The sequence below is a fragment of the Abramis brama genome (genome assembly GCF_963993115.1).
Source record: "Abramis brama genome assembly, chromosome: 21".
Lineage (NCBI taxonomy): Eukaryota > Metazoa > Chordata > Actinopteri > Cypriniformes > Leuciscidae > Abramis > Abramis brama.
The window spans coordinates 8,660,637-8,678,832 of NC_139983.1; the positions used below are offsets into that span (position 1 = coordinate 8,660,637).

Below are 18,196 nucleotides of genomic sequence, written 5' to 3' on the forward strand. Positions count from 1 at the left end.
ATACTTTGCAAGAATGTAACAGCATATTTAGGATTGGGACATATCCTCTTATGCATGGTCCCCAAATGTTTATAGTGGTTACATTCCAGGTACTTTTGCGCCTGACTTTCAGAATTATATGTTCAGAATAAATGAGATTCCATAGAAAGAGATGATTCAGAGTTGACTGGCTTCCTATCTGGCTTGTTCTGAAAGCTCAACATGAGGTCCTTCCATTCGAAAATCATATCAAACATTATTCCAAGCTTATAAAATCATTCAGTGAAACATCAGATGTCAAACTGTGTCTTTTGATTTCCTCTATATGTTCATCAAAACTATACTTTGATGAAAATGCACTCCGTACTTTATACTGCACCCTGGTACTACCATACCTTACGTTTTGTGTTGAAGTGTGGGGAAATACTTACCAGAACACAATAAATCCTCTGATTATATTACAGAAAAGAGCTGTGAGGATCATTCACAAGGTTGGTTTTCTAGAACATACTCATAATCTGTTTATGCAGTCAAAGTTGCTAAAATTTGATGATCTTGTAAAATATAATACATCAATAGTCTTATATAAAGCATTTAACAAATTATTACTGCCTAACTTACAACGTTTTTTTAAAACTCCAGTGCGAGCTCATAACTTGAGAGGTTTTGGATATTTTTCATTACCGAGAGTCCAAACCACTCGTAAACATTATTGTGTGTCTGTATGTGGAGTGAAACTCTGGAATAAACTGGACTTGCAACAAAAGCAATGCCAAACTATTCATCAATTTAAACTGTTATATAAACATTGGGTCTGGTTAAAATACAGAGATGAGGGTCTTTAATTTAAATTGCTGTTGTATCCTGTCTCAGTGTTAACATGTGCTCAGTGTTTCCTTACCATCGTTGGTATATTGTCCATTACCATTGTTGGCATTGTTTATTCCTATTACATTGTTGGTATAAACTGTTGTTATAATAACTACTTGTTACTTGTGGTAATGCCACCATGATATAGCATTTGTAAATAATCCGTGAGCAAAGTAACAATGAAGCTCAATTATTAATCACTAAATGGGGAACTGGGGTGGGATTAAATAAGTTTTCTTCTTCCCACTCCCTTTCAGGCAGAATTCGATCGTCATATTTAAATACTGTATATTCTGTTTTTGCACTATATGATTTAACTATATTTTGTCTACCTTGTACTTTTTTGTGCCATTGCCTGAAATAAATGAATAAATGAAATGAAATGTTCCAGGAAATACAGATCCACATCTCAAAGAAAGACCAAAAAGAACGGCTCCGCTAGCTTCTATGGAACTTATTCCAAAGTGGAACCTACAGATTAATCAATTAATTAAAACTTCTATAACACCTTTCAAACAAATCCAATGCAATGCAAAGTGCTTTACATATATCTAAACAAGCAACTGACACAAATGACAAGCAACTGAAAACAACACAATGGAATGCTGATCAAGCAACGTAGAATAGAAATAAATTAAATGTAAATAAAATCAAAATAAATACACTATCATTTTTTTTTTTTTAAACGGTTATAACTGTCTGTGCAACAGTACGCTAGTTATTGAATGCACAATTTGTTGAGCATGTCGTTCGCCTCTCTGACGCGGGGGGCGATATTGAGTTCAAGAGAGATGACAAATCCCGAATGAATCAATAGAAGAAGTTCAATTCCCACAGTTCTGTGCGCTCGCAGCCATTTCGGTTTCTCCATCTGCAGGTTAACGTGCTGCAGCATAAACTCCGTTTATTTCTGTTATTTCGTTTTAATTGCACATATTTGAGGTTCCAGAACAAGGTTATTCTGCGCGAGCGCCTGTGAAGACTTTAAATTGCCAACATGCCGCGGATTATGATCAAAGGAGGCGTGTGGCGCAACACTGAGGTTTGTTTAGAAAACACACAGTATTTTAGCATGGAAACTCATAAGCATTTTGTTAATTAAAGGCATTCAAACTTCAAATAGGTATTAATTATCTGAATTCTACACATATTCGCGTTGCTGTGGTTTCATTTACTTCTCTCTTTATGTTGTGAGTGATGATGTAGAATGATTTCAGCTCGCGGTGTGTGTGGTACATTTTTATGAATTGTATTTTGAGTTAATAAAATATCAAAACATGAATGCAGTTATCGTAGTTTCACCAAAAGTTAATATACCCACAAAGTTTAGATTGTTTTAGGCAAGATTATTAATTATACACAACATAAATATTGGGTGACATTATACGTCAAGATTGAACACAAACAATAATACTGTTTTAATAATCATATATTTAATAACATAATCAAACGTTAAATTACACGTGTATTAACTGTCAAGATATCTCTAATTTATAGGTGTTTTCCAACTATGGCTTTTGGTCGTGTGTAGACTATTTAGTAGGGATGCACCGAATCACTGATATGAAAATTTAGGCCGATACCAATAAATCTTTATATTCAATAACCGATATATTGGCCGATAAATCTAAATCCACATTTTTATATAATTTTTTAGAGCCTGATTACAAAAACAAAAGTCTCACCATTAAAAGCCATGTCCCAAACGCACATTTATAATGTTGTTCTTATAATTTTATGTAGCCGATATGACAGATTTGTGCTGCGCTTAATTAACTGTATTTTCCTTTTTTGAAGTGATTTTCAATCATATTGCAAGCAATTCAAAACCATCATTTCAAACAGTGCACATCTGAAATGTCTTAGCTGAAGGATATAATCCATTATTTATCGGCTTTAATATATCGTCCAAATTTTCTCATCAGGCCGATAACATTAAAATTAACATATATCTATCGATACCGATATGGTGGCCGACATATCGTGCATCCCTACTATTTAATATTTATTTTATTTATTTATTAATTTACAGCTTGTTAGTGGCATAGCACGCAGAAAAATATATTCTGCTCAAAAGTGACATTTGCCTTGCTTTTCATTGACACTGATGTTTCTTTTATAAACAAGTATTCTAACTTTTCAGTCAAATTTATTCAGGTCATTTTATTTTATTATGGTGTAAAAATGTTTGAGAGTTGATTTACAATTTTCAGATTTTCAAAGTTCAAGTTAGGTTAATAGTAAAATAATCTGTCATTTATGAGTCTTATTGTTGTTGCGTTCATTTTTTAATGGGCACTCTGTGTTTTGTAAAACCTCTTTAATTAGTCATGTATTTTGTGTGATTTATTAACAGGATGAGATTCTCAAAGCAGCTGTAATGAAATATGGCAAAAACCAGTGGTCTCGAATCGCATCCCTGCTGCACCGCAAATCGGCCAAACAGTGTAAAGCCAGATGGTGAGTTTATATCTTTGAGTCTGTCTTATTCAGGTGATGTCTCAACCTAGTGATCATGACATTTTTGAACATCATAGGTTCATTTAAATGATCTCCTTAAGGAGCAACTGTAATGAATGCATTTGTATTTCACTTATGGTGTGTCTCATGAAGGTATGAGTGGCTGGACCCCAGCATTAAGAAAACAGAATGGTCACGTGAGGAAGAGGAGAAACTTCTTCATTTGGCCAAACTGATGCCCACTCAGTGGAGAACAATCGCCCCCATCATTGGACGAACGGCTGCTCAGTGTCTGGAGCATTATGAATATCTGCTGTAAGTACATTTGTTTGATGCAGAATACAAACAACACGTAATAACTTCCATTCAAACCATTTGTACTGTCAGATAAAAATAATATAAATCATTAATGTTATAGGTTAACTTTTCACAATTAAGTCTAATCCTCAATGTCGTAGTCAGGTTATGGAAATGTAATGCTGTGCAATTGCAATGTCATTTTGTATGTTTGCATGCACCTTTTTGCAGAATCAAGATAAGCTTGAATTAATTCTTTATGACCACAGAGATAAAGCTGCTCAGAGAGAGAATGAAGATGATGTGGGCGATGACCCTCGCAAACTAAAACCAGGAGAGATCGACCCAAATCCTGAGACCAAACCAGCCAGACCTGACCCTGTGGATATGGATGAAGGTGAGGGTGTCTGTTTAATGTAATGTCAGAAAAAAAAAACGCTTTAACACTGCAATGAAAGATAAAAGCATACCATTCACAAATGCTTGTGCAGATGAGCTGGAGATGCTGTCTGAAGCCAGAGCTAGACTGGCCAACACACAAGGCAAGAAGGCAAAGCGGAAGGCCAGAGAGAAACAGCTGGAGGAAGCGCGGTAAGATCTTGCGTCATTAGGAGAGGTTTGGGGGGTAACATTGAATAATCTTTTGAGATACTACTATAATTTTTAGTAATATTTTGAATGTTTTTATTTTTAGCTTTTTTTGTTATTTCGCTGTATATTTTGCCGTCATTTCTTAAATGTCTGTATAGTTTTTTTGTTTTTTTTATAATTTATTTATAAAAGAAATTAAGAAATGTGAATAAATAGGAAGTAAACACTGCAACAAAAAGGGCATTTAGTAATCTGGTAAGCTTGTGTGCACTGGGAATTATGTATTATATATATTTTTTAAAGACAGGGTAGGCTAACTCTAATTTTACATACAACACACAGTGAAAGTGACATGAATATAACAACGTGGCCAACTGGATAGAACGCAGCATAGTTTAAATAGAAAAGCAAATGCTGTAATACTTTTTTGCTTACAACATATCGACCAAACAGAAAAACTTATCGGCCAATGCCAAATATCACTAGTTTTAGTTAACTAAATAACTCTTGTTGATGTTATGATCTAAAATTATGATCTAAAAAAGTGTAGGTGATGGTGTCATAATGAGGATTTTATTAGTTCTCACAGAGTGTTGTTGTTAATCATAAAGCCGTCTTCACTGTTCATTCTTCCCTGCGTTGTCTTTCGCAGGCGTCTGGCAGCACTTCAGAAACGCAGGGAGCTGCGAGCAGCAGGCATCGACATCCAGAAGAAGCGCAAGAAGAAGAGAGGTGTCGACTATAATGCTGAGATCCCGTTTGAAAAGAAACCCGCTCAGGGCTTCTACGATACGTCCATGGAGTTGTATGATCCTTTGGAGCCTGACTTCAAACGACTGCGCCAGCAGCATCTGGATAAAGATCTCAGGAGGTGAGGGGGGTAGTGTTTTGAGCTGCAGGAACTTCAGTGGCTCGGATGGACATTTTTTTTGATCGCCCCTCTGCTGTTTTGTGTATAGTGAGAAGGAGGATCGCGACCGAAAGAAGGACAGACAGAAGATCAAGAAGAAGAAGGAGTCCGATCTGCCTTCAGCCATCCTGCAGACCAGTGGAGTGTCAGAGTTCACAAAGAAGAGAAGCAAACTGGTGCTTCCGGCACCACAGGTCAGTTCAGCACAAACATTACCACCTTAACCGTGGTAAAAATCGCTAACTTCTCTGCATAAACACCTTCTCAACCACCCAGTCATTCCAGTAACTGCATCGCAACCAGTCCTATTGTTAAAGGAGTAGTTCACTTTTAAAAAAACTTTTGCTGATAATTTACTCACCCCCATGTCATCCAAGATGTCCATGTCTTTCTTTCTTCAGTCGAAAAGAAATTAAGGTTTTTGATGAAAACATTCCAGGATTTTCCCCCATATAATGGACTTCAATGGGACCCAAACGGTTCAAGGTCCAAATGACAGTTTCAGTGCAGCTTCAAAGGGCTTTAAACGATACCAGGCGATGAATAAGGGTCTTATCTAGCGAAACGATCTGTCATTTCAAAAATAAATAAAGTTTAAGTTTTATAAGCACAAATGCTCGCCTTGCTCTGTTCTGTGATGCGCGTTCGTGACGTCACGTAATGCGCAATTACGTTGAAAAGGTCCAAAATCCAAATTTAGTCAAGGTTTTTCGGAAGAAAAAACAAGAATCTTAAACATCTTATTTAGTTTTATTTTTGAATAACTAAACCTGGCTCTCGCTATGAACAGCAGCTGTCATGGCGTTAAAAAAGTTACGAAAAAAAAGCCAAACTTTACTAAAATTAATAAATTGAAATAGAAAAAAAAAATACAAAAGCACACAACTTGAACAAAAATATAAATAGAAACTGAAAATATAAAAATAAAAGCTAATTCAAAATATTAATAAATACTATAATAGAATGTAAATAATACTAAAATAACACTGATTGCAACATGTTAACCAAATAAATAAATATGAACAGAATTCTAAAAAAAACCCTGATAAATTACAAAATAACATAAAATTACAACAAAAAAAAAATCTAAAATAAAAATGTATATAATAGTATATAAATAATACTAAAATAACACTAATCACAACACGTTAGCCACTCAATTTATAATAGATTTGCAGACAGTTTATGTTGAATAACTACATTTGACGGATTTGTTTTGATTTTAGATCTCTGATGCCGAGCTGGAAGAGGTTGTCAAACTGGGTCAGGCCAGCGAAATCGCCCGTCAGACCGCAGAGGAGTCTGGGATCACCAACTCGGCCTCCAGCGCCCTCCTGTCTGAATACAACGTGACCAATAACTCCATGGCCCTGCGCACACCCAAAACTCCAGCGGCACAGGACAAGATCCTGCAGGTCTGGTGCAGTTTCACACACTTTTCAAACGGGTTGTTTAATGTTCAGCCCTGAGTCTCACTGTTCAGTTCTTTTACCCCCACAGGAGGCCCAGAACTTGATGGCACTTACGAACGTGGACACCCCTCTTAAAGGAGGACTGAATACTCCCCTCCATGAGAGCGACTTCTCTGGTGTCACTCCACAGAGACAGGTGGTCCAGACGCCCAACACCGTGCTGTCTACACCTTTCAGGTACCCATCATGCATGAAAATGTCTACTTTTAAAAGGAAAATGTAGGTTAGCATGTTCATAATCGTAGTAATTGAGTTTTGTAAAACGTCTTAAAACCATATTAAAACAGTAAAGCTGCGTTCACACTGGCAGCGACAAAATGACACCATCCCATTTATTTGAATTGAGAGCTGGCGATTTCCGGAGAATAGCGACTGTGACCGTTGGCGACAGGATGTAGGCGTGTTCAGCAACGTAATAAAGTTGAGATATGTTTCACTTAATGCATATGAAGAGCGACTTTCAGAAGTAACAACAACCAATAGGAGTGAAGTCAGTGGAGCGCTCTGGGGTGTGCGATATATATATCGTCTGCTATAATATTGTAATTGTTGTTTTAGCGATATGCAATTTGACATTATCGAGTAGCCTATCCCTCACACACACCCAGAGAGTGCATGCATATTTTACGTGATGCAGTCTTGTAGATTAGACTAGTGCGGGTGCGCATTTAGAGTGCATGCTTTTACTGCGTGATTTAGTCTTTATTTATATCATTTCGTAATAAATATCACAAGAGTGCAGTTTTTCTCCAAATATCAGCATAACAAATGTGATATTGATTTTAAACAAGAGACACCATATTGCCTGTTTTTGCTCTTTCACCAATGAAAATAGTTCAAAACAAAGCCACACATGGCAGTGTTTCCTTACTGAGTGAATCCGTTTTTTGAACGAATCAGTTGACTAGGATAGATAAAGATAGTCAAATGCTTCTTTCCTTGAATGAATCAGCCGTTTGATTAAATCGGTTGAATCTCTATGATTCGCTCATTGACACTAGCCGCGTTTCCATTACCCTTCAAATTGCGCAAATTGAAATTGCGAATTGAAAATACGCACAATGGAAACACGTCAATTTCGCAAAAACTCCCGTTTATCGCAAAAAAGTTTTTACGCTCTCATGAGGTGGTTTTTCAGGCAATTCGAAAAAGGAATATTTCGCAAAACTGCAATGGAAACAGTTTTTGCGCATTTACAGTCACCTGACTTAGAAGATGCGGTGTGTTTGAGGTCCATGTATAGCTACACAAATAATAATAGTATATTATTTTATTATAACATTTAATAGGCTATATTTAGAAGACGCTTTTATGCAAAAAAGGAAGCTGAGTGTGGAGCGCGCACTGCATGACACGGAGGCGCGAGCGCGAACACTTGCATTTTCCTATCAACAGTGGAAACAACTTAAAATACTCTATCATTTCTGGTCATACAGAAAATAATAATACATTATTCTCAACTACTTTTATTTGTGTAAACTCACAATAACAAGAAAACGTTGTGCTTTTGTAAAATAAAAGAAAACAATCAGACGCACTTTCATGATCTCCGTAAACTGGAGCGCGAGAACTGAAACAAAATGTAGGCTAAAGCTTGAAATGTCCACTTTAAAACGAACAAATTCGAATCGAAGGCTAATACCTTCTGATTATGTAATCCATCTGCTTAACAGCGGAGATGGAGATGTGATTTTAGCCAAAACAATAGTTTAATAATATTAATGGCTCTTCTCATTCAGCACTGCGGGAAAAACATCGATTCCAGGTTCTAATTTGGCCTTAGAAAACCAGTAAAATCGACATGTTTTCCATATTAATTTGTGAATATTTTAAATGTTTAATAAAGGGGCAAAAAGTCATAAACTGAAAAAAAATCTGAAAATTCGTCTATTTACTTTTTTGCGCAGCAGTTGGTCTAGCCAGTTCAAATTAAAATTTTGGTGACACAAAAGTAGCCTACATGGATCGTTTGGACAGAATACGAGACAGAGTTCTTTATTAAATTAATAAAAGAAACAATAATTAGCCTATAGGAATACTGGATTCTAAATCTCAAATAAATGCCACAATCAAAGATCGGAGCAGAAATGAGGGAGAAACACCCAGAAACTGCTTAGGCTTTATGTGTCGTTCGCAGTATAAGGGTCTTTCCTGCCATTAATGCTTGGATAACACGCCACGTCTCCTTCGATTGATAATAATAATGTCTAATGCGGTGGCTGTGATATTATATAAACCAACGTCCATTGCCGTGATTTTTGGAATGACTTATCGCGAGAGAAAAAAGGACGTGTTAGTCGCATAACATCGGTTAATGGAAACACCGTCATTTCGCAATAGTTTTTTATCGATATTTAGATAATAGCGCAAAACATTTGCGCAAATCTGTAATGGAAACGCGGCTAGTGACTTGCTGCCACCTACTGGCGGTTTCAATTTCACATTTAAAGTATCTTTTCTTGTTTTAAATCATTTTAAATATCAGTATTCAATATTGCAAAGATGAATTTTGATACTGATTTAATTTGATTGGTAACAAAACTATTGTCTTATTTTTATAATTGAATTTGATTAAATTTGTGAAATTGACACAAAAGATGATGCATGCATATAATTAGGTTTAAAAAAAGGGCTTTATAAAGGTAAAAATGCCCATATAAGGTAAAAATCTATTGAAACATATTGGAAAAAATAATTTGTCACTGCTGTGAACTGATCACCACAGAGAGTTTGAAGAACATCAGAAACTTTAGGAGTCGGCTGTCCACGACAGTCCTAAACCTGCCAAAGTACCAACACAATAAACATACTCAGCAAAATATCGTCTAATAATCGTTATCGAGAAAATCCCAGAAAATATCGAGATATAATTTTTTTGTCAATATCGCACACCCCTAGAGCGCACGTGTCGAGGCAAGATCTTATTTTAGTGCCCAGCAACTCTCCTGTGATATATGTAACTGTGTACATGTGGGGTTACTCGCCATGCTGACTTTAAGCCTGAATGGGTTTGTGAACCCAGATAGACCGGCGCTTGCGCCTTCGCTGCAGATAAATAGCCACGATGGCAAAGAGCACTCACTGTTTCCCTTTCATCTTTAAAATGAAGCATTTTATCTATGGATTCCATTAATATTTAGTCTTTTCCTTCCAAAACGTTTGTTTGTAGTGGTAAGAAATTTGATTTGTCTACATCATGGAGTAACATCTGTGAATATCATTCACAAACATTACTTAGCAACCAGTAGTGGGAACACTCAGTAGTGACCTCACCGCCAGCCGCTGGTGACATGTAGTGACAAAGTCACTGGTAGTGTGAACACAGCTTAAGCCACTTAAGAGAGTGGTTTATAAGTGATTTGGTAAAGATAATTTAAGTTAATTTGACACACTTTAAGCATTATCATATCGCATATTGAATATCGCATTATTTAATGAGATCGCATATCTCATTTTTCTTCTATATATCGTGCAGCCCTCTGCTATTATGAAACATTTGGCTGTTTATCTCTTTTGATGTGATAAAAACACTAAATAAGAATTTTAAGTATGTATTGGTATGTAATTTACGGTAGTGTAAGGTGCTGGAAAAAGCTTTAAAATGGACCTGGAAAGTGCTTGAAAAGTGCTTGAATTTGACCTTGGAAAAAGTGTACGAACCCTGTTAATAGTAAAGATTAAACCAATATTCTACACAGTAATTTATGGTTGGGCACATTAGTATAGATTTCAGATTTTAGTGCTGGAATATAATATACACTATCATTCAAAAGTTTGGGGTCAGTAAGATTTTTATGTATTTATTTTTTAATAAAATTAATACTTTCATTCATCAAGGATGCATTCAATTAACAGTAAAGACATTGATAATGTTACAAAAGATTTCTATTTTAAATTTGAAAAGTTTTTTTGAACTTTTCCAAATATCCTGAAACAATTTATCAGTTTCCAAAAAAAAAGAAAAAATTAAGCAGCAACTGTCTACAACATTGATAATAATCAGAAATGTTTCTTGAACAGAAAATGTGACACTGAAGACTGGAGTAAGGATGCTAGATTCTGCTTTGCATTACTGGAATAAATTAAATTTTAAAATATAATCAAATAAGAAAAGTTATATTTCACTATCACAGTTTTTATATATTTTCATTGAAATAAATGCAGCCTTGGTGAGCTGAAGAGAATTCTTTTGAAAACCCCAAACTTTTGAAAATGATTGTATTTTAAACCAGATATTATCTATTATCTGCATTGAATATATCATAATTTTAAAGTAGATGCTAAATTTCAGGTTAATGAGCTGTGTGAATAATTTATGAATATGGTTTCCCAGAACCCCCAGCCACGGAGCCGAGGGCATGACCCCTCAAGGTGGAATGACTCCTAAACCCTTGGTGGGTGTGACCCCGGGCAGGACTCCACTGCGGGACAAACTCAACATCAACACAGAGGAGGGGAGTGTGGACTACAGTGACCCGTCATTTGCCAAACACTTGGTGCGTTAAATCATTTAAATCATTGTCCTTCAGTGGATTTAAAGCAGTTTTAATTTAAGTACAGATGTGTCAGCAGTGTCTTTTTGCATCGTGGTTAAGATTTGTTCTGTCTGTTCCAGCAAAGGGAGTCCCGCGAGCAGCTCAAGTTGGGCTTGATGTCTCTGCCGGTGCCCAAAAATGATTTTGAGATTGTTCTTCCTGAAAACGCTGAGAAAGAGCTGGAGGAAGCTGAGGTGGACGAGAGTTTTGTGGAGGATGCGGCCGAGATAGAACTGCGTAAACAGGTCCGTTGACTAAACGCTGTGATCTGTAAACACACTGATGTTCATAAAGCGGTCGCTCAAGACCCAGAGGGTGCTGTATTTAGTGTTTGTTTGTTTTTGGTGTTATTTATCTTGCGTGACATTTCCACAGGCCGTGAGAGATGCTGAGAGGGAGAAGGAGCTGCGTCAGAGACACACGGCAGTTCAGAGAGATTTACCAAGACCTTCAGAGGTGAGGACATCCATACTTGCTGATTTGCAGCATTTGTAGACATAAAAAAAATAAAAAATAAAATAAAATTGACAAAAATACTAAACTAAATTGCAAAAACTTGAAAATTAAAATGAAAACAAAATATAAAAATGAAGGCATCATTTAAAATTAACTTTTATATATTTATTCATTTTAATTTCAGTTAACAAAAAGGTTTTCAGTAGTTCTGGTTTTAGTTTTGTTAGCAATAGCAACACTACCACATACTACTTTATTATATAAATACATATGTATCTATGGTTGTTCAGCACTTTGATCAGCCTTGCTTTCTTTTTTAAAATGCTATATAAATTAAATAAACTTTTTAGCAACATACTGTCGCTAAAGATTTGCAACACATTTCAGAGTGAAGTAATGTGGGGCAAAACTGGGGGATGTGCAACACAACATAATTAAAAAATTTTACTAGTTGATGGGTTGTTAAACACTAGTTCTTAAAGGGGTGGTATAATGCCCTTTTCACAAGATGTAAAATAAGTCTCTGATGTCCCCAGAGTGTGTATGTGAAGCTTTAGCTCAAAATACCCCACAGATATTTTTATACAGTATGTTAAAGTTGTCACTTTTTGAGGGTGAGCAAAAACACCTCGTTTTGTTTCTGTATCTCTGTGTTCAGGTGAATGAGACGATACTCCGGCCTCATAATGTGGAGCCGCCTCTTACGGACCTGCAGCTGGCAGAAGAACTCGTCAAGAAGGAAATGATCACCATGATCCACTACGACTGTCTGCATCACCCCTTCAGTGACATCCAGGCCAGGAAGGGTAAAGGAGTGGGATCCAGCTCCAACAACGCAGAGCACATCTCCTACCTGGAGAAAACACCCTACGATAAGATCTCAGAGGAAGAGCTCAAAAAGGTTTGCTGCTTTGGTTAATTAGTAGGCCCGTATGCCATAGGCACTTTTTTTAATCTGGGTGGAAAATCTGAGAGTGCTTTATTATAAAATGATTTCAATAAATTATACTTGGGAACACACAGGGCTTTGGAGAGGTCTAGAATTTTAAACATGACATTAAAATTCTGTGCGAGTCATTTTGTCATTCTGCAGGTACAGATTCAGTGTGGCCTGGCAAATTTTCTAGAAGGGTGAATCTCGCAAAAGTGTAAAGAAAATTCACCCCAAAATAAAGTATTTATGCTTTTTTTTATTAGCTGTTGCAAATGTATGTACAAATTAAGTATAAGTATCATAGTTAGTATGCGGAGTTAAAAAAAATAATTCTTTACTGTACAGTGTTGAAAATTTAGGGTAAATATGCTTAATTGTTAAAAAGTAATGTCACCTTGCAGAAAAATCTTTTTCTTTATGCAAATAAAATTTGTCTTTTATATTTTGTTCCGGCATCAGTTATCTTCAGTCATAAAAGTACATCACTCTATGTATTCAAACCCAATGCGTCAGAAGGCTCAGCTGTATGTGTGCGTTTGAAGGCAGGAGAGCTGCTGGGCCAGGAGATGGAGGTGGTGAAACATGGGATGAGTCATGGAGATCTCTCTATGGAGGCTTATAATCAGGTGTGGGAGGAGTGTTACAGTCAGGTCCTGTACCTGCCCGGACAGAGCCGCTACACCCGAGCCAATCTGGCCAGCAAGAAGGACCGAATCGAGTCTATGGAGAAGAAGCTGGAGGTAAGATCATCATCTGTGTGTTCTGTGCACTCCCTTTGCGTCCAGTAGATGTCGTCGTCGTCTGGCTGATTGAAGCTTATGTTTAAGGATTTAAAGTATTAATCAGGGTTTTGATAAAATCACTTGAGTGTCTTATTGCTTTGAGACCGTTTATTCCAATCCATTATTTTTGCTCTTAAAAGGCATGCAGTGTGTTTTTGTTCATATATCTTTTTATTTATTTTTTATTTTTTTATGTTCAGTAACGTTCAGGGTTTTGTTAAAATCACTGAGTGTCTTATTGCTTTTAGCACAAGAGACCAATAATTCCGATCTCCTCTTAGTGCTCTTAAATGCTATCCAGAGTGTTAAACTTGTAATTAACCAGTCAAAAGAAACTGTGATAAATCCGTTAATTCTGTTTCAATAAGGATGAACTTCTCCTGGGCATTAATGCTTGGTAATACACAAACAGAAATGGTCGCCACCAGTAAGACAGACAGCCAGTTGCCTGCAGTTTCAGGACGTGCTCATGTGCAGAGCTTCAGTTCATTAGGACCCCCCTCCCCTCCTGTTCCACAAAGACTGCGTTTGTGTTCATATGTCTTGGCTGGGAGCGTGTGACGGAAACTTGGAGGCGATTCACACAGCAGCACGTTCAGAGCCGTGGGGGAGTTGGTGTTCCTGCAGGGAGAGGGAAGCCATGGCACGCGGCTCTCATTCACAGAATCACCAGATTTATGCCGGCAGCATCTGCACTGCACATTTATAAACAGACCTCAGCTGTAGATAGATTTAATATGTGTTTTACCTCAATATTATATACTTATAAAACATATATAGGAAATATATAAATTTACATATAAAATTTATATAGCCTAGTAATTGTGTGTGTGTGTATATATGTATATATGTGTATATATATATATATATATATATATATATATATATATATATATATATATATATATATATATATAAATATAAATATAAATATAAATAATAATTCTGAGAAAATTAGATATTTACATTTGATATTCTGAGTTTACATTAAAAAAAATTCTGCCACATAATACATTAAAAAAAGTTATTGTGACTTTTCTCACAATTCTGACTTTTTTTTTCTCACAATTGTGAGTTTATATCTCACAATTCTGTTTAATTTTGTTAAAGGCAGGGTGGGTATTTGTTCCAGAAACATTTATGCTAGTTGAAAGTCTCTTCACATCCTGATAGAAATCAGTAAGTTAAGTGGTCTAAATGTATTTATATGTGTGTATATATATATATATCATCTGTGGAAGGCCATAAAAGGACCATAAAATGTTCGTCCAATCATTGAGTTCGGTCCGATATGAATCTGCAGCAGTCAGGTGGTACAACTAAAGCTCTTTAACTTGTTTGTTTTATTATTATTGTAATGTTATGTACTTTGAGACATGAGGTAGTTTCTCGTGATGCTTTTGTTTGAATGCGTTCATGTGTTTTGGACGAGGAGTGGCTTTGGAGACGCTCTGAAGGGAGGGTGGGATCGCTATTGCTAGCCTCTGAAAATTACCTACCCTACCTTTAATATGAAATATTAATAAAGGAAGTTTTTCTTTATTCAAAATTTTGAATGTGTTCATAATATAGTTCAGTTGATCAGTGATAGTCACGCATCTGCTGTTGTCTAGATGTGGTGCTGGTCTTATTGCCTCGGCTCGATGGATGTTTTACCCAGCCAGAGATGCCCAGTCAGGACTTTCAGCTGGCAGCCGGACGCTTGCTGGAAAACGCCAGGCGCTCGAATGAAAACAGATCCATTATAATTGCATAATGGTTTGTTAAAGGCCAAAGACATGGCGTGTGTTTCTGAGGCCTGTGTTGACATTGGAGGTTTATTGTTTTTGTTTCCATCTCATAACTTTTTCGAGTTCACTGCTTTTATGCATGTCACACATTATTGCAAAATTGAACGTCTGAAAATAGTTTACGTTTGCGATGGTTTCAATATTCGTGGTGCCAGTGTCTGAAGGCAAGAATTGAATCCTGATTTTTCTTAGACCTCCCATTGCAACATGACGAGCAAGAACTGTTTAAATTTAGCAGAGATTAAATGTTGCTTATTGTGTGTTTTTTTGTGCTGTTTTTGGATACTATTTATTTATTAGGATTTTTTTTAAACGTTTCTGCAGGTCTTAGTCTTATTTTTCCCTTTACCAAATAAAAAAGTTCTTAAATTCATATGTATGTGTGTGTGTGTATGTATATGTGTGTGTATGTATGTATATGTGTGTGTATGTATATGTGTGTGTATGTATGTATATGTGTGTGTGTGTATATATATATATATATATATATATATATATATATATATATATATATATATATATATATATATATATATATATATATATATATATATATATATATATATATATATATATATATATATATATATATATATATATATATATATATATATATATTTTTTTTTTTTTTTTTTTTTTTTTTTATGAGCGTTTCTTTTTTAGTTGATATTTTACATTTTTATTAAATTATTATTATTTTTATTTATTTTCTTCCATTATTTTCTTTTTATCTAGACAAATTAAGTCTGGCTACAGTGCAAAAACAGTTTCAATGATACACTTTCTACAGTACAAAAACTAATGCAGCAGGAAGTTCAGGGTTTGCATGTGGTTTATTCAATCACAATTCAAAGTCCTCTTTAAATCATTCTGATTGCAGTCTTGTTTGTAACAGTTCCCGTCACTTCCTGTGTCTGACAGATTAACAGAGGTCACATGACCACAGAAGCCAAGCGTGCGGCGAAGATGGAGAAGAAGATGAAGATTCTTCTGGGCGGCTATCAGTCTCGGGCCATGGGACTGCTCAAACAGCTCAGTGAACTCTGGGATCAGGTGGAACAGGCCAACGTGGAGCTCCACACCTTCCAGGAGCTGAAGAAACAGGAAGACCACGCCATTCCACGCAGAAAGGAGGTGAAAAACTTTACTATCTCTATTACATGTTGTGATTAGGGGTGTGATGAAACACTTAGCTCACAAGACGAGACGATACACGATTTTGGGTTCATGAGAATGAGACGAGTCAATATTTTAATATTTTTAAGAAATCTTCAATGACAAAATATGTGACTGACAATCACAAAATGCAAAACAATGCAGGTGCTTTTTGAAATGTTTTTACTAATCTAGGGCTGTCAGTTCCCTAAAATTCAGTTGCTTGCAAAAGTTTAGGAAATTATGTATGGGGTCCATTCTTTGAATACATTAGTTTGTCGCTCAAGTCTCACTCAATAAAAATCTGTGCTTTACTTAATGTAATTTTTTTTTTTTTTTTTTTTTTTGTGGTGTTGGAAACAAACAAACCTGGGGGGTGGAATTAAAATGAAATTGCTTACAAAGTTAATACTTGATTATCACTGAACAACACTGTCGTTCATATCCAGGCCCTGAGAGAGGATGTTCAGAGGCAACAGGACAGAGAAAAAGAGCTGCAGCAGAGATTCGCTGACCTGCTCCTGGAGAAACAGACGCTCTCGCAGAAGTTCTGAGCATCTCTGCATCTCCTGTAGTCAGTACAGTAGCTGTTCGTGCTTATCCTAAAGTCTAGCCTTCCCGTCCCGCTTCAGTGTGCACATCAGCATGTTTTACATCTTTACTGTGTGGATCCTTCTCTTTCTGCTGTAATGAACTGCTTTCAGCTTCTTGATGTCCCACCGGGATCTAATTCACAGATTTTTGTTTTTAAAAATGATTTTCATTTTACTTGTGCAAATACGATGTTGTAAGTGTAAATATCGTCTGTTTTCCAGTACGTTTTTCTCATGTCAAGCCATTTTTAGGTTTGTTCTGAATATAAGAAGCTTTTGCTCCTTTTCAGGTGTAAATTGGAATGTCTGGTATTGAAAATGTACATCATTTACAAAATAAATCATCAGCGCTGAGTTGCTCCGAGCTGTGAATGAGTGGCACATTTGTCAAAAGCTTTCATTCTCAAATCTTACGTGTGCTTCACATTTGGCCTTCTGTGATCAACTATGCACATATGAGAAGTAATGAAGTGTGGTGGTAATAGTATTGATTATTTTTTATTTTGCTGGACATTTCATCTTTAATTGTAATTTTATATTTTACTTTTTTTTTTTTTTTGCTGGGTACTCCATTTAATTTTTGTATTTTATTTTAAAATCTTACATTATTTTACATTATTCCATTATTTTCTTTGGATATTTTAACAAATTCAGTCTGGTATCAGTGCAAAAACGTCTTCAATTCAGTTTTAAACAAAAACTAATATCATGGTTGCATGACGTTACATTTGATTAAATATCAAACACAAAGTTGGCTTTTTGTTTAATTTAAACACCTGTACAAGAGCGTTTGTTTCATTGCAATCAGAAACTGTCAGATTTTCATTATGGTGTGTAACGAACCACACTTTGTATATTAGACTGATCAGATCTGTTTGGAAGTGTGAATGTTGATGTGTGCTCATCTGCAGAATCGGAGGTGTTTGGTGTCTCTTGTCTGTCTGCAGAGGGACGGGTCTCGATAAAGAGTATCTGAAAACCATACTTGAGTAAAATGAGTCCGTTACACGTTACAAGTCACCAGTTCCAATTCGACTTGAGTAAAAGTCTTTGTTTCTACAGACACTCACAGGATTTCAGTAGGTCTTAAAGTCTTATTGTGCCCTTTACACAAATTAAAAAGTTCTTAAATTCATTAAGTTATGGCATTAAATGTTGAATACATTGCAAAAAAAAAATTATATCCTCTGAATATCTTCCTGTGTTCTATTTGTTTTCAATACAAATATCTAAACATCTTTAAATCAAGATACATTTAAGTCAAGTCACCTTTATTTATATAGCTCTTTTTACAATACAGATTGTTTCAAATCAGCTTTACAGTGAAATAATGCAACAAAGTTTGTTTCTGCTGTCCAGCTTAAGTAAGTTC

At 35.8% G+C, this 18,196-nt stretch overlaps 1 protein-coding gene across 1 annotated transcript; it reads left to right on the plus strand.

Annotated features, from left to right (window-relative positions):
* Positions 1-1,690: 1,690 nt before the first annotated feature.
* Positions 1,691-17,188, plus strand: cdc5l (CDC5 cell division cycle 5-like (S. pombe)). The gene is made up of 16 exons (XM_084096182.1): positions 1,691-1,891; positions 3,206-3,309; positions 3,463-3,624; positions 3,876-4,003; positions 4,098-4,197; positions 4,850-5,068; positions 5,157-5,301; positions 6,334-6,522; positions 6,608-6,756; positions 10,913-11,075; positions 11,195-11,359; positions 11,490-11,570; positions 12,229-12,471; positions 13,047-13,244; positions 15,998-16,210; positions 16,681-17,188. The coding sequence occupies exons 1-16, from the start codon at positions 1,847-1,849 to the stop codon at positions 16,783-16,785; spliced, it is 2,409 nt and encodes an 802-aa protein (XP_083952308.1). The 5' UTR covers positions 1,691-1,846; the 3' UTR covers positions 16,786-17,188.
* The last annotated feature ends 1,008 nt before the right edge of the window (positions 17,189-18,196 follow it).

Bases quoted from the DNA above. Each gene is read 5' to 3' on its own strand.
- cdc5l (XM_084096182.1), top strand. From the start codon at position 1,847: ATGCCGCGGATTATGATCAAAGGAGGCGTGTGGCGCAACACTGAG. The intron at 11,571-12,228 runs GTGAGGACATCC...CTCTGTGTTCAG, and splicing joins ATTTACCAAGACCTTCAGAG to GTGAATGAGACGATACTCCG. The intron at 16,211-16,680 runs GTGAAAAACTTT...GTTCATATCCAG, and splicing joins CCATTCCACGCAGAAAGGAG to GCCCTGAGAGAGGATGTTCA.